Consider the following 16,069-nt stretch of genomic DNA (forward strand, 5'->3'; position numbering starts at 1 on the left):
TAGCTAAGGACGCAGACACACAGTGGTTACAAAAGGGAGGCCCTGAAGCAAGGGGTGTGTGCTGGCCTAGAAAGTGACCAGCGGGCCTGCTGCAGATGGGGCCAGCAGCCCCAAGCATGAGGGGACCTGAAGCAAAGGAGGGGGAGCAGATAGCTGAGGGAAGAATCCCAGAGAACATTCCAGAAGGGAAGCTGCGCACAGGCTGAGGCCAAGAAGGAGCAGAGCACCTTGGGAATGAAAAGGAGCCAGTGTGGCTGGAGTAAAGAGTGCAGAGGGGCACGTGAGGGTGGAGGGTCGTGCAGGGCTGAGTGCATGGGAGCCCCCAGTGACTCCATGCAGGGCAGAGACAGATGGAGAAGGGTCATGGAAGACACAGGCAGCCGCTGTGGGCTGTGCAGAAGATGATCACTAGGTAGCCTGACGGGGCTAGCTGTCCTTAGGCTTCCAGAGTTCTCAGGCACTGGCACTAACTGCAAACATGGCCCAACCTGGTGACCACCAGCACCTTTGGGCTCAGGCATTTGAGGTCGCAAGCATGACGCACCACGTGAGTGGCCAGAAGGCGGCAGCTGCATCTCGGGCATCAGACGGGCAGGGTGCGTGGCTGCCCCTGGGTCCCCAGAACATTCTCGACACAGCAACTGGGAAAATGGAAGCAGCGGTGGGCTTTAACTCTCCAACCTTCCAAAGACGGCCTCATCCCTTCATGAATAACGAGTGACACTGGCTTCTGCTGAACCGAGTCTTCTCTGTTTAGACAATACTTTAAAGTAATATAAACACTGCACAGAGTTCTGTGTTATTTTTCAGGCAGGGAGTCAAAAGCCAGTCAGAGTGTCACTGAGATGCCGCGCCTGGAATGTCAGCAGAACAGCCATTCAGCCAAGGGGGTGACGTGCGCAAGCTGCTGCCACCTCACTGTGAACCTCACGGTGAGAGGGTGAGAGCAGCTCCACTGGGATCTTTTTTTTTTGGAAGCGAGGGCAGGGAAGGGTCAGTTTGTTGTGGAAATTTCCCTTCTCTGTAAGTCACTGAGGTCCCTGAATGGTGCAAATGGTTTGCACCCAACCACTAAGCTAAAGGTTGACGGTTCAAACTCACTCAGTGGCACCACAGAAGGAAGGCCTGGAGATCTGCTTCCATAAAGATTACAGCCAAAAAAAACCCATATGGAGCAGCTGTACTCTAACACACAGGGTCGCCATGAATCAGAACTGACTTGATGGTAACCAGTTTGGTTTATTTTTATTACTTCCAAGAAACTAGCATCCTCCTCAAGACATAGCCTGCCTCCTCCAAACAGGAAAAAACACTTCCCTCGCTAAGCCTATCTCAGCTTCCCCAGCACTCCGTGGCTATGGTCTACGCGCCCCACAAACCCGCAGGGAGCCGGCTGGGCAGGGGATCGGCCACAAAACACCAGGCGTTCCTCAAGCCCTGGGCTGCTCAGAAGTTCAGCTGCCTTCCCATCACAGAAGCCACTGTAACAGAGTTTAGAGCCTGCAACGACTAATTTTTTAAATTGAATTCCCGTGTCTTTAAGAATTTGATTAGAACCAATCTGCAAGCTGAGCTAATAGCCTGTAATTGGTGAATTCGATATTACTCTACAATGGGTAGTGAGACATGAGTTAAGAAACTCAACTGCTTGAGTCTCTTTTCTCCATTTGCTGAGATTCTCGATGCATAAATGTAGCATAGCATAGTTCAAGAAAGGAGTTTGATTCTCAGGCCCGCCATCTATAGCTTGTGAACAACGGAACAGAAAAGCTTCTTGACAATCCTGAGGTGCAAAACTCTGCTGCAACGCTCAGAGGGCTGTTGTTAACACTCAGATGAAAACTGCAAAAACGTAACAGCAACCCTGTGCGGCTGCACAAACGCACAGACTTCATAATGCGCGTCATAAACTGTGAGCATCACTGTCAATAAAACCTTCCATTCTTAGTGAACTATGTATTCCGGAGAACTTTTTTTTTTTTTTTTTTTAACTAGTCAAGCTATAAAGTGCCTCAAAAGCAGGTCCTAGCAGGGTCAGGTTCCTATTTCATGGCATAAACAGTTCTGGTCTGGTCTTTCTCGAAGAAATCTGGAAGGCTAAAGTTCACTGCAGTTCTGTGTCCTGGGCTGCGTGCACACCAGTGCCTGTGGAGCTCCTGACAGTGCCTGCAGGGCTCTGAGAGTCTAAGTGAGGGACAGCCTAGGCAGAGGGCATTACACAACTTGCCCAGGGTCATAGCCCCATGTGGGCCCATTTGAGCAGGCAGGTTCCCAAACCCACATCTCCTCTCTGAGCACTTTAGGAAAGGCAGGCCTTCCTTCATTAATCTGCAGTTAGCCAAGAAACTGGCACTGTGGTCCATTTCACGGAGAAGGAAACGAGGCCTCTGCAGAGATTCCATATCTGTCACAGGGCAAGCTGAGGGCAGAGCTGAGCATGAAGCAAGTGCTTCCAGCCACTACTACTCCTGCCTGCTGTCAACAGGTGATTTGAGCACTTCTACAGCCTCTTCCTAGAAAGCTGCTGACCCTCAAAGACACACTCTTTGTCTAAAGTAAAAAGCATCGGGTACACACGCTTCCTGATACAGTTTACTGGGTTATTAAACTTTCTGTAAGTCCAAAGCTGTCTACCAGGAAAAAGGCAAAGATGATTAAAGATCCCAACCTGGAATTTGCAGTCAGACCATGGAGAATTGTTGTTAATTTAAGTTCTTTTTTTTTCCCCCCTCAATTATGCAGTGTCTATAAGAAGGAATTAACCAGAAGTTTAACACAAACTTTCTGTAAAGGCCACATGCCACTCCTGTCTCTTCTGCTTTCCTTGAGTGCTGACTTCCCAAGAACAGACTAGAACAACACAGCATGTGTTACTCTGTACATGACTCACACCTCCACCATGGTCATTGTGGGCATCAGACTCCTAACCTCACCTCCTGCACTGTGGTCGCAGGTGTGTGGTCACCAAGAAGGCCAGGCCGGGTGAGCAAGACACCAGTGTGTAGAAACTCCATGACCAAGCACAGCAGGGACAGTAACTATCATGGAAATAGGGGCAAACCATCCCAGTGGAAGGAGAGGACTGGGTTTCACTTGTATTACTCATGAGACCATCAGGGAACAGAGCAGCACCCTCCAAGCTCTCTGGCCAGCAAAGAGGACTGCCAAGGAGCTGCGAAGAGGCCGTTTTTCATCAGAGGAGGGACTGGCCGCAGCCTGCTCACTCAGATCTGACCTCCCCTGAACGTGCTTGGCCCTAACTCATCTTCCTTGTCTGCAATACAGGTCTCAGCTTGGACTCCACACACACTCTGCGTCCTGGGCCACACACCAACGCCTCACTCTGACAACTGAAGGAAAACAACATGGAGCACCAGCCCACATAAATATCTGAGAAACAATTCAGAAAGAACATATGTATTTTACTAAAACAGCCTGGTCCAGTTTTGGCATCTGAAGCAGTAGAATGATTTTAGTAGCTTTACTTAAAAATTACAAATTGGGTTACAAGAAAAGTGAACTTGTTTTCTGTTCCAATCACTGGTATCTTCAATGAAGTTAACTGGCACTTCTGAAAAACCCCATTAAAACAAAAAACCTCAAGAAGTAATCTGAATTTTCTTACCACTGAAACAGTTCAGAATGCAAATATTTGCCTTGAGATTCTATTTTAAAATCAGAAAAATGAGAGGAGTAAGAAAAAGCACTGAGATGAAAAGGATGACCAAGCTTCTTTGTGGTAAAGTTTAAATGAAGAAGAGCCACCTGATTCTATGCTGCCTCTTCCATTAGCATGAGAAAAAAATGAAGAAACAACCAAAAAAAACCCAAAACTCCCCCAGGTCAGTACAGTGCACCTCCCTTCCCAGGCTAGGCTTGACACCAACCCACTGACTGGCCCAGGATAGGCTTGGCACAACCCACTGACTTACTGACCGCTCCGGTCTAAGCTTGGCACCAACCCCACTGACTGCCCAGTGCTAGGCTCAGCACCGACCCACGGAACGTCCCAGGCTAGGCCCAGTGCCGACTCATGGAACGTCCCTGGCTAGGACTGGCGCCAACCCACGGAACGTCCCGGGCTAGGCTCGGCATCGGCTCAACACCAGTGACACAAGACAACCTTCATTCGGCATCTGTGATGTGCCAGACATGCTGCACATGGTATAGCAACTCAAAGGCTCTCTCCTGAGGAAGTCTGGGTGATCAGTGGACTCCACGCAGTGCACTGTCACTACTCACGCGCCAGTACTAAGCCGGAGTCTGCCAGTGAGGCTTGCACACCCAGCGAGGCCTGCACACCTGGCGAGGCCTGCACACCTGGCGAGGCCTGCTCACATGTGATGATGTTCTGTACACGCCAGGAGAGGCCTGCATACCTGGTGAGGACGATGCATGCCCAGTGAGGGTCGGCACACCCAGTGAAGCCTGAGCACACCCAGTGAGGGTCTGCACCCCCGGTGAGGCCTGCACACGTGGTAAGGCCTGCACACACCCAGTAAGGATCTATACCGCCAGTGAGGTCTGCACACTCAGTGAGGCCCGCACACTCAGTGAGGCCCGTGCACACCCAGTGAAGTCTGCAAACCTGGTGAGGCCTGCACACACCAAGGGCCTTGGCAGGAACCAAGTCAGGCCATTGGGAGGGCTACCAGCCACAACCATGCCACCTCACTCCCACAAAGTCCTTCCCAAGAACAGTGTGGTTTCTGCCTAGAGCATCCCACCCTGACAGCCACACTAAGCATCTCAGAGTCCAGGTTACAACTCCTGACTGCATGCCACGTGGACACACTGTGGGTTTCGACTGTGTGCTCTCTTACCCCCCAAGCAGAGAGCTGGCCGTTATTTGCTAGCTTCCCACCAAAATTCTCCATATTCAGCACTGTGCAGCCACCAAGAGAGACAACTAACGAGACATTGCAGTCTCTACCCAACAGACAAGGAGCAAACCAAAAGAAAGAAAACTTGATGATTCACCACTTGTACCACGGCTGTTCACAGACTAGGAACACAGTGTCAATTCCACAACACGACCAGCTTCACGTTGATGAAGTCCTCAGGCTCAGACCTCAACCACTGCCTGGAAAGTTTTCAGAGAACAGATTCAAGATCATGAGCTAGTAGAGGGTTCTATTGTCCATCCATACCAAAAATTAATTTTCATCTTGCTTATGTAAAGATGTCCAAGCTGTTTATGGATTTCACAAGCAACACGCTGCATGAAATGAGATAACTGATTCCCACAACAAACGGTGATACAGAATACATCCACGTGGAATCCACAGAAGGGGATATCAGGGCTCAAACATGTCCAGGGCCACTCTACTCCACACTAAGCTCTAACCTAAGAACGTGTGTCCGCCCTTCTGTCTTTATAGTTAACATTGTGCCTGTAGCCCCAACAACCACACTTATTTGCATAAACTTGATATCTTTAAGCTATAAAAGAGGTCCCGAGGTGGTGCAGTCTGCGCTCGACTGCTAACCTAAAGGTTGGTGGTTCAAACCCACCCAGCAGTACCGCAGAACAAAGGCCTGGTGGTCTGCTTCTATAAAGCTCACAGCCATGACAACCCTATGGAGCAGTCCTACTCTGTAACACATGGGGTCACCATGAGTTGGAGTCAACTTGATGGCAGTGGGTAAGCTATGAAACAGAGTGATAACATGAGTTTCTAAATTGGCAACTCAACAGAGTGAGTTCCACACAGGAGAATGACACAGGAGAAGGTAAAAAGTAAACAGTCTTTGGTTTAGAGCCAGGAGTTCTTCCCCAGAATTCACATGACCTCCCGACTGATTAGAGGGCAAGAGTGTGAGCCAGGCCCAGAGCATATGTCCCATGGTCAAGTGTTCTGACCTTGGTGCACAGCAAGAACCACAAGAGCCTCTTTTTGTGGAAGGGCCACATCTGACTTCCTGGGCTGCTTTACACCATAAGCCTCAATTCTGATTGAAGAGCGTGTCCAAAAATATCTCAGTTTTTGGCATGAAGGAGAGTGAACAGCTGAGAACAGATGCGGTGTCCCTAATTAGTGTCACATGCTGCCCATTCTGTAAATAAACAGGAGATGTCAAGATGATGTCCCCCTCACAGTCAGTGTTCTAGAACACCCTTTCATGACCACTCTTTCTGATGCAAGACCAACAACATCACTATGTCATCATGTTCAAGAATCCACTTCTATTTTCTTATACTATTTTCTCTTCATTAATTTGGCTTTATTTTGGTCCCCATCCTGTCTATAACCCTAGTCTTCTTAGCAGCCAATTTATGACTGCCATGAATGATAGGTACTGATGTTACCACACTCATAAAAAACATATGTAAAATAAGCTTTATGTGAAATAAACTATGTACACAAATTTTCAAGAAGTTTTTTCCAGCAGGACTTGCTTTACATAAGTAAGGCTGATTTTTTTGTGAACACACTGCAATGCTCACTAATCCTATTTCAGAACACACTGCGTTATCAACATCCCTGTAAAACACACACAGCTCTCCATTCCTAGGGCTGGCAATCTCCCACAATGAACTGCTTCTCCCATCTTTCATTGCCCCGCGTAGCTATTTACCACACAGAACACGGGGCTCTGGAGCATTCAGAAGGCCAATTCCTAACAATATTTCAATTACACTTGAAGTTCAATGCTTCCCTCACTGAAATGAAGTATACAGCATTTTGTATGTACTGTCAGTCAAGTTTTGTAAGAATTATGAAAGCTATACACGGTAGGAATTTTAACCCCTAATTAATCTGACTAAATGCTTTAATTAACTAAATGATCCCATCCTTGATCCATTCTCCCTCACCTGTTTCTCTAGCTCAGGTGTCCAGCTTAACCTGGGAATAACCACATCCCACAAAGTTTCAGTGGGGAGCCCTGGTGACACAACAGTTAAGTGCTCACCTGCTAACCTAAAGGTCGGTGGTTTGAACCCACCAGCTGCTCCAAACAGGAACAACCTGGCAATATGCTCCTGTAAAGATCACAGCCTGGAAAACTGTATGGGGCAGTTCCACTCTGTCACGTGGGGTCATCATGAGTTGAAACTAACTTGACAGCACCTAACAACATATTTTCTATACTTAACAAACACCTGAATACCAACACCTAACCAGTCAATTGAACCGAAGAACTGAGAAACAGGTATCCTGTGCACTGCTCTGAATGAATGACGGTTGTCACCTTCAAACAGAGTTTATGCCAAGGCAAACAGAAATGCCTAAGCAAAAAGCTAGGATACAAAAATATGGTACCTCCCCTGGAGAGCAAAGTGACTCTTGATTTGATCTAAGGTGCCATGACAACTTACGCAAATCGTCTGGGATTCTTAAGAAATAGCCATTTTGAAACCCATGGCTCTCAAGAACTTCAGGCACGTAACTGAAGATAAGAAGAAGATAAGAACAAGCTGTGAGCTTGCAACCCTTGGCTCTTATCAGGAACAAAACTGACTAAATGAAAAGACAGGCCTCTACCCTTTAGCACTTCTCATGTTAATGACATGGTCTCTAATATAAACTGGCTTACTTGGGCTTCTCTGCAGCTGGGCCTGTGGTTTCCAGTGAGGGGAGGACCTGGGCAGGGAAAACGGCTCGTCTGATTCCCACAGCCTCATCCATCTCACGGAAACACTTACCAGATGATGCCGGTGCAGGTCGATAGCAAATCTGCTATCAGACGTTAATGGATTAGTTATTTTTCCAACATTTACATATATAGCAATCACTTACAGATGACTCCATCTGTCTCTATAATCTTCACCAAACCATGGCTTCAGATAAAGCGCCTCAGCAGATACTTCCTAACACTGAAACTCTCCGGGGACGTACATTCCCAAGGACAGAAGTCAGTGAAACAGATTGGTTACAACATGTTTTCTCCTAATGGAATGATAAAACGGACTGCTCCTGAGTTATGGCTTCTTTCTCCTCAAAACTACCATTTTTTTCTAATTTGCCCCAATCTTAACAACTGCGTTACACTTCAAAGTCAAATTTGATGGAAACAATTCATTTTAAAAGTGATTACAAGACTTTGCTCAGACCCTTTGCTAAGTAAGAACAATTTGCCCAAAGACCATCATCTTGTATTTGAAGAACACAGACTCAGATAAAAACAAAGTGATTTTTTTCTTAGGGAGTCCTGAGTAAGCTCCCTCCAGATTTTATCCCTTTTTGAAAGTTCATTTTAATGTCAGTCTGTTGTTTCCTCAACTAAAATATATTTCACAGTAATCATATTACATTAAGAAACGTAAATAAAAAGAGTAAAAATTCTGGTTTCTATGATAACCCCTGACTCCCCCAGAGCCTGAAGTTTTTTGTTTCTTAGCTGGAGAAGTTTAAACGTGAGTAGCCTGACGTATGTGGCTATACAATCAAAATCCACGGGAAAAGGGAGCAGCAGCTATTTTTCTCTGCGACTGTTGTTAATGTGATTTTCATTCCAGCCCTGCAATTCACCTCTGCCAGTCCATGCTGACACTCGCCAGAGGTAAGACGACCTGGCTTCAGAGACAGGCAGTTACAAAAGTGAAAAGTTACAATGCCCATCAGTAGAAAGCATTCAGAACTAGATTAATTCAGTAAAAACTGATCACCAAAGATCACAAATTCTGCATTCACTAACGTGGATTTTCACTACCTACTGGGGGAAAAAGGAGCCCTGGTGGCGCGGTGGTTAAAATGCCCAGCTATGAACCAGAAGGACGGAAACTGGAACCCATCAGTGGCTCAGTGGGAGAAAGATGTGGCAGCCTGCTCCCGTAAAAGTTACAGCCTTGGAAACCCTGTGGGGCAGTTCTACTCTGTCCTACAGGGTCACTATGTGCTGGAATCAACCAGACAGCAATGACTTTATTGGAAATAAGTAGGTTATAAAATCATAAACACTAACAGACACAGAAAAAGCCCAGAAGGCTGACAGAAATTTCCGGACAGTGGAATTCACGTGATTTCCACTTTCTTCATCACTGTGGGAATCCCCGGTGGCGTAGTGGCTAAGCGTTACGGCTGCTAACCAAAAGACTGGCAGTTCAAACCCACCAGGTGCTCCTTGGAAACTCTACAGGGCAGTTCTACCCTACCCTATAGAGTCACTATGAGTCAGAATTGACTCGGCGACAATGGGTTTGGTTTGGTTTTTGGTCATCGTTGTCATATCACTTTTTAAAACAATAAACACATATTTATTTTCCTGTGGAAACCCTGGTGGCGTAGTGGTTAAGTGCTACAACTGCTAACCAAGAGGTCGGCAGTTCGAATCTGCCAGGCACTCCTTGGAAACTCCATGGTGCAGCTCTACTCTGTCCCACAGGGTTGCTATGAGTCAGAATCGACTCGATGGCAGTGGGTTTGATTTTGGTTTATTTTTCTGTACCTTTGTGACAAAGGAAAGGAAAGGCTTTGTGAGACTCACCTTCGGAGTTCAGGGTAATCAGAGTGACGTTGTTGCCGATGTTCTGACTTCCTGACTGCCCACAGTTGGACACGGAGTCGCTGGCCTCAGAGCCGCTCTCCCCATCTTCGTTGTGGCTATCCTCTTGACCGGGTACCTTGACCACAATGGTGTTCTGCCGACGCCCAGGCACAGCACTGGAAGGGAAACAGAATGCCAGCCCTGCATGGTGAGAGCGGCCAGACCACAGGAGCCCAACCGTGTACCCCCTGGACGCCTCCTCTCCTCTCCTCAGCACAGTCCACCCCGGCCGGGACCACTGGGCCAAACAGCCTGCCCACACGCGCTCTCTCAAGATCAACAGCAATTTCATAGCAGAAAATAGTCTGGGGTTGGAAGAAACTGCATAAAACTTCAAAGTTTTTAGAGAATGTCCATTTCACAGAAGAAGTAAAATTATAACTCACTGTGACTCAAGGCCCAGAATGTGCCTCTTCTGATCTCAGAGGCCATGCTGCCAACAGTGACATCTGGGTTAAGACTAATGTTTTCGGGCTAAGTCCAGGGAAGGACCAGATGAAGGGGAAGTATGCCTGGAGAATTACACCAAACCAGTTCAATGCACAGCGTTAGGCATTCTGGAAACGACAGCCCTCCTCCAGATTACCCCACTGACTAAAAACCCTGAGGTGGACTCAGGCTAGTCAAGGAACCCAGGGGAGTCTCACCACCATGGCAGCTTCTGAGACACACAATAAATACTGTCAGCAAAATAGGCCTGTGGCCATCTCCAGAAATCTCTCCAAAAGGAGGAAGGGCTATGTGGAGACCTCTTACTTTTTAAGGGCCCTTCTGACACTCCTAAACTTGGCATGCAGAACAGAGAACACGGAAAGAAGCACAATTTCCCTGTCTGCAAAGTCAAAGGATGTTTAAAATGATGGCCACAACCAAAGGCAGCAGCTGCGGTTTCCAGGCCTGGCTTCCATAGACCACTGTCCACACTGAACCTGCCCCTGGACACTAAGCGTCTGATGGGCTGCCCTCACCCGAATCCCGCATAAAGCATGTCCGACTTGTGCTCCTCTCCACTACCAGGCTCCCTCCACCTCTGAGGACCAGACACACCAGGAATACCATCATCTTGTCTTCCTCACCCCAATGCATCTGTCCCTCAAGAGTCCTAGACAAGTAAGCTAAGACAATCAAGAAATCAGGAAAAATCGGGGGGGAGAAAGGCAAAACAGAAATCTGTGAGGACACAGACCAGGACGAAAACACAAAAGTCCCCTCGGGAGTACCGTGAAGAGAGGTGGAGGCAGACCAGGAGGCAGGCCACCCAGCTCGGCGCTCAGCAGGCCAGGAGGCAGGCCACCCAGCTCGGCGCTCAGCAGGCCAGGAGGCAGGTCACCCAGCTTGGCGCTCAGCAGGCCAGGAGGCAGGCCACCGGCTCTGCACTCACCTCCATACAAGGCGGAGTCTCTGCTTACTCCTACTTCCCATCAAGCATGCCCTCAAAATGTCTTAAGAAAAAAAGTCACCAACTCAAAACGCCTGTCACTTAGCAAACTAAAGGAGGCTGTCTGTGTACCAGACAAGATGCTGTACAGAGAGATTTAAGTAACCAAAGGGCAAGATGAAAGGAGAAGCAGTTTCACCTTACTCTTTTGAAAATGCAAAGTGACTTCTCTGTGACACATCTGAACATTAGACACAACAGTTCAAAAACGTCATGTCTCCCTTCACGTCTCGCACTTGGTCTGCCTAGTAACCAGGACACGAGCCCTGGAAGCGGCATAGCCACCCTCCAGGTAACATGCGTGCATCCCCTTCGCGCAGGCATGGCTCACAGAAAGGAGCAGTGACCTCCGCCCAGGCCTTGGCATGGGCTCGCTCACTTATTCCTGCGGGACTCATCATAGTGGCAGTGGCAGTGGAAGGTGGGGTTGGTGTTGTGGCTACTGACTTGCTAATGATATTTTCCAGGGAATCCGGTGCCCTGTTGCTCAAGGGGTCGTCCATCTTGGCTACAATGGCGTTCTGCCGATCATTGTTGAGTATTACTGTAGTCTGGGGGACGACGCTATGGAACAAAAGAATCACAAAGAAAAAGAAGACCTTAACACAACAATGTTCATTGCAAGGGTACACAAGAGTAATTCAGTACAATCAACTCCCAGTGGCCTGTGCTGACGCAGGCGGTGACCCCATCATACTCTGTGGAAATAAACTAGACATGGGATTCTGACAGTTTAACTTCCCCGACTGTTGATGACTAGATAGCAGGGGAAAGTTGAACTAGGAATTTTCACATACTGTAGGGGTAGATTCAGTGACCACAAGCTGTTACTGTGCACAGTTAGGGTTTCTGAAGTCGTATGTTTGCATCATATTTTTACTCATCCCACCCCAACCAAGTTTAGACTTTTATAATTGCTCTGCTTGTCACTATCCTTCCACAATGTCGGTGCTCTGCAAAGAAAGGGCAAACACCTACTAGGGACCGCTGGTAGAAGAACATGACACTGACTGCCTTGAGACTCCACGGGGAAAGTGCACTCAGTACACCCAGAGGGCCTCAGGTTTTGCTCTGAAGCACGATTACACAAGTGGATTGAGCCCTAAGCCAGGAACCGTCAAAACTCTTAATAAGCAGCCTCCTTGAGGGAACAGGAACCTGGATAAACACACAACAACTGACACAGCTTAATCCCAAAGCACACTGGCATTTACAGATTTCAATCATTAATTTTTTAACCCTTAGCACCTTAAACTTTGTTGTAAGATGCTGGGGAGGGAAAGAACCATACCACTTGAGATGCAGACCAATATTAACCAAGAAGAAAATACTGCAGTTAGATTTTACCCTCCAAAAGTTAACTTGCGGTCAGGGGGACACTGCTTTTAAATGAGATGATTTCATGTCCCCAGAAGCACACGTGGAATCTAGTCCAATGTCACGCCACACTACCATCAACCACCCACACCCCAGATTGGGAGCAAAACCAGCACCGTTTCATACCCAAAACAAGTCTCAGGACCACGGTGTGTTCTTCTACAGTAAAGAAATAATCAGGTGTACTTCTGGCAAGGCATAATTTATTTCCCACCGTTCCAGGTGTTCTCGGGCGGCATCTAAAGTAACCCTCCAAATCCTGGTGTCTCCGAGACCCTACACATGTATACGCACACGCTCTCTCGCTCTCAGGCTCCATGAGCTACTAAGTAAGGACAATAATGCCAAGTAGACAGTCATTCCCTAATGGAAACTGACAATGGACTTTAAGCATTAGAGGTCCGAGAAGTCCTATAGGAAATAAATAGGTTAAAAATTATTCACGCTACCATTCAGCCAAGTTGTTTGACTGACGAGACTCTTTTTCCCTGAAGACCAAGGAAATAATGCTCTGAGGCAGCCAGCTTCAAACTGGAGGAAATGTGCCCTACAGAAGCCCCAGAGGGCACTGTGGAAATGGGTCTCTCTCAGCAACTTTATTTTCACGTCCTCGCCTTCCAGAATGTACTATTTCCTAAAAACAATTCCCTGGGGAGAGTACGTCTGGTCAAGGTGCTCCCGTTCACAAAGCCCTTTTCCCTGCTTCAAAAAAAACTCTCTCTCACCCATCCATACTGATGCCTAGGTGCCCTGACGAGGATGTGAAGGACCCTGGGAGCAAACCAGGGGTCAGTGTGAGACACTAGAGTGGGCATGAAAGAGCACATGCCTCAACTGTTGACTGAAATCTCCTTGGGAAGTGAGCTGGTTTACAATTCTTTGCTGTCAACAAAACTGAAGGAAAGCCTAGTTGAATTTTCAGCTCACAGATCATTAAAATAATTTTTGAGGCTAGATCGCTAAGATTTTTGGCACGCATCTCGAAGAGCTGGGGAACACTGCTATAATAGAACTTTTTCCTTTCCCAGACATTTGTTTGTGTGAACCAAGTAAAAATCAGAACCAGAAAGACAGTTGAGGCTGAACCCTGTTTCCGCTGAGGCAAATGTCACCATTGTCCGTGCACCCAGGAACTAGAAAAGTCAACCCCACCCACCTCTGCACGAGATACCATCGTGATGCATTTGACTGTTTATTATTAGTTAGTGCAAATGTTTATGCGGTTTTGAGGATTGTGGACTACTAATAATTGTAATGAGAACTCAATCCAGAAGTGTTCTTAACTCTTAGGGCCTTATGATCACAGGGAATAAATTTTTATCCCAAAGGAGTATGAAAGGCTAGTTAACAGGACACCATTCTGTGAGAGCAGTGACGTGGAGACAGAAGTGAAAAATTAAATGGGATGATATAAAACATGACTGTCAGTAGCCTGCTCATGGGTTTCTTGAAATGGAGGGTTGAATTTAGAGTCTGTTAGAAATATTTAAAAGATAATAAAACAGTTACATTTTTAGATGTCAATCTTAAAATGTGCCAGAAATTATACCTTTTTCAACTAGTGCAATTCATGGTGTCAACCACAAATTGTACAAAAGAATATTCAGGTTTTCAAAAGCTTTACAGGCACTATGTGAGCAAATGTGACCTCTTTCTGTGAAATGCATTCAGAAATACTCCGGGCTAGGTGATGAACAGCAAGGCACAGCGACCCAATGAGAGACATGTGAGCAGCGTGCATGCGGGCCTACGTGCCCAGCACAGGCGCCCTGCCCTGAGGGGAGTCATAGCAGGCGCCCACGCTCCGGGGGCGCCAGTGAGCACTCAGGGCTCCAGAAGCCCTTCTCCAGAGAGGAGCAGGCAGGACTGGGAGATGGCCCTGAGATTCCACCCTGATGTTCTGCCCTGTACAATCCCCTCCCTGAGTGATGCAGGACTATGAACATGGTGAGGTGATGGCATGTGGCAAAGGTGAAGGGACAGTCACCTCCGTGACTACGACACATCAGGTGCCGTCTTTACAACTGCAACAAGAGCTTCTCCTGCTCACTTTGAGGAATGAGCTGCCATGCGGGCAGAGGCCATGCAGCAGGGAACTGTGGGGGGCTCTAGGGCCTGTGAGCAGCTCCAGCCAATGGCCAGCAAGAAAGCAAGATCTCAGTCCTACAACCACAAGGAGCTGAACCCTGCCAACAACCATGGAGCTTGGACACGGACCCCATGCGCCAGGAGGGAATGCAGCCTGGTGAGACCCTGAGCAACGGCCCAGCCATGTTTCACCCAGACTCCCAACCAGCAGCGCCATGAGATGATCACTGAGTATTGAAACCAGTCATTCTGTGGCGCTTTGCTCCCACGGTGGCGGGGAGGGCTTGCAAACAAATCCATAAGTTCACAGGAGCAGCATCTGACTGCTACCTGGCTACAGTTCCTATGAAGCCCCTCCTGAGCACGCCAACAGAAAGTAACACATAAAGAAGACCATCCAGTGGACTTGCTACTTTAACTCGTATGCTAGTCCTTGAGTCAATGGCAAAAAAACAAGAGACGGAAGGCAAGAAAGGGGACAGGCTGAGTCCCAGGGAGGCTGCGCACAGTCTGGCCAGTGCCCATCCTGGGAAAGTAGCTGGAGGTGCCTCCCCGAAGGCTCTGAGCATTCATCTCAGAAGGCACTTCTGCGAAGTCTTCCCTGACCTCAGGAAACCACAGAGTTTCCCACTGGGCACAACTTTAACTGGGGTCCCAGTAAAGAGCAGCCATCTATGGCTGTGGTTTCTTAGATAACACACAAACCGCCTTCAACAGCAACCTCAGAGCAGGATAGGGCAGGGCAAACACATCACAAACCCACCAGGCTTGGGGGCACCACAGATGCATGGATACCGCAAAGGGCCAAACGCAACACTTTCCTCTCCCGAAGCACAATGCACAGACCAACTGGACTTGGGACCACAACAGATGCATGAATCGCTGCAAAGGGCCAGAGGCAACTCTTTCCTCCCCCCAAAGTATGACACACAGACCAGCAACCTGGAGAAGCAGAGAACGGTGATGTGGTAAGCATCAGGAGAGCTGGCAGTATCCCAAGTCGGGGATCAGCCCCTCTTCTCAGCACACATGTTCACACAGATTTGGGAGACACGTTCCAACAATGAGGTGACCGGCTATCCATCTATAATACACTCTCTGCATGGAAGACCAAAGCCTGACAGTTGGGAACAGCAGGCCTGGAGCCAGCTGGGAGGTGTCACACACAGAACCGGGCCACCACATCACTCCACAGTCTCACAGCAAGATGACTGAATAAATTAGCACTAAAAGCTCTTCCAATATCTAATGAGCAGAATATAAAACCAACCCCCAAAATAGCCAACTGCACCAAAGACATGGGAGTGACCTAACGCAATAAACTCCAAACCCAGATGCCTAAGAAAGACAAAATCCTGGAGCAGATGGCGCCGGGAGGCTCCGGCTCTGCCTGCCTGCGCCCACCCTGGAAGCCATCCTTGTAGGTGAACAAAACTCCTCCTAAATCAGGAGAGGAACAAGTTGATGAGAAAAATGCACTGTTTCTTCTTATGCCCAAGGAGCTACAGACGTGGCTGCTAATGAACAAGCCACTAACAGAGAGCAGACTGAAGTCAAGGCCTGACTCCCAGATGGAAGCAAACACTCCACAAGAGCATCCAACTCTATGTGACCCTATGGGGAATGAGCAACCCTGGTTCCGGATACCCCAGACATTCAGAAGACACCCAGCACCCA

At 48.0% G+C, this 16,069-nt stretch overlaps 1 protein-coding gene across 7 annotated transcripts in view; it reads right to left on the reverse strand.

Moving 5' to 3' along the window:
* BANP (BTG3 associated nuclear protein) overlaps window positions 1-16,069 on the reverse strand; it is a 99,052-nt gene that overhangs the window by 52,214 nt on the left and 30,769 nt on the right. For 5 of the 7 annotated variants that reach the window (XM_003418063.4, XM_010597809.3, XM_064273677.1 and 2 more), the window contains 2 exons: window positions 11,375-11,491; window positions 9,430-9,605 (listed from right to left, as the gene is read on the reverse strand). In XM_003418063.4, coding sequence (XP_003418111.1) covers window positions 9,430-9,605; window positions 11,375-11,491 — 293 coding nt within the window. The remainder of the gene's footprint in view (window positions 1-9,429; window positions 9,606-11,374; window positions 11,492-16,069) is intronic. The other 2 variants (XM_003418065.4, XM_010597810.3) reach the window with 1 other exon arrangement.

This window comes from Loxodonta africana, chromosome 21 (assembly GCF_030014295.1).
Source record: "Loxodonta africana isolate mLoxAfr1 chromosome 21, mLoxAfr1.hap2, whole genome shotgun sequence".
Classification (NCBI taxonomy): Eukaryota; Metazoa; Chordata; class Mammalia; order Proboscidea; family Elephantidae; genus Loxodonta; species Loxodonta africana.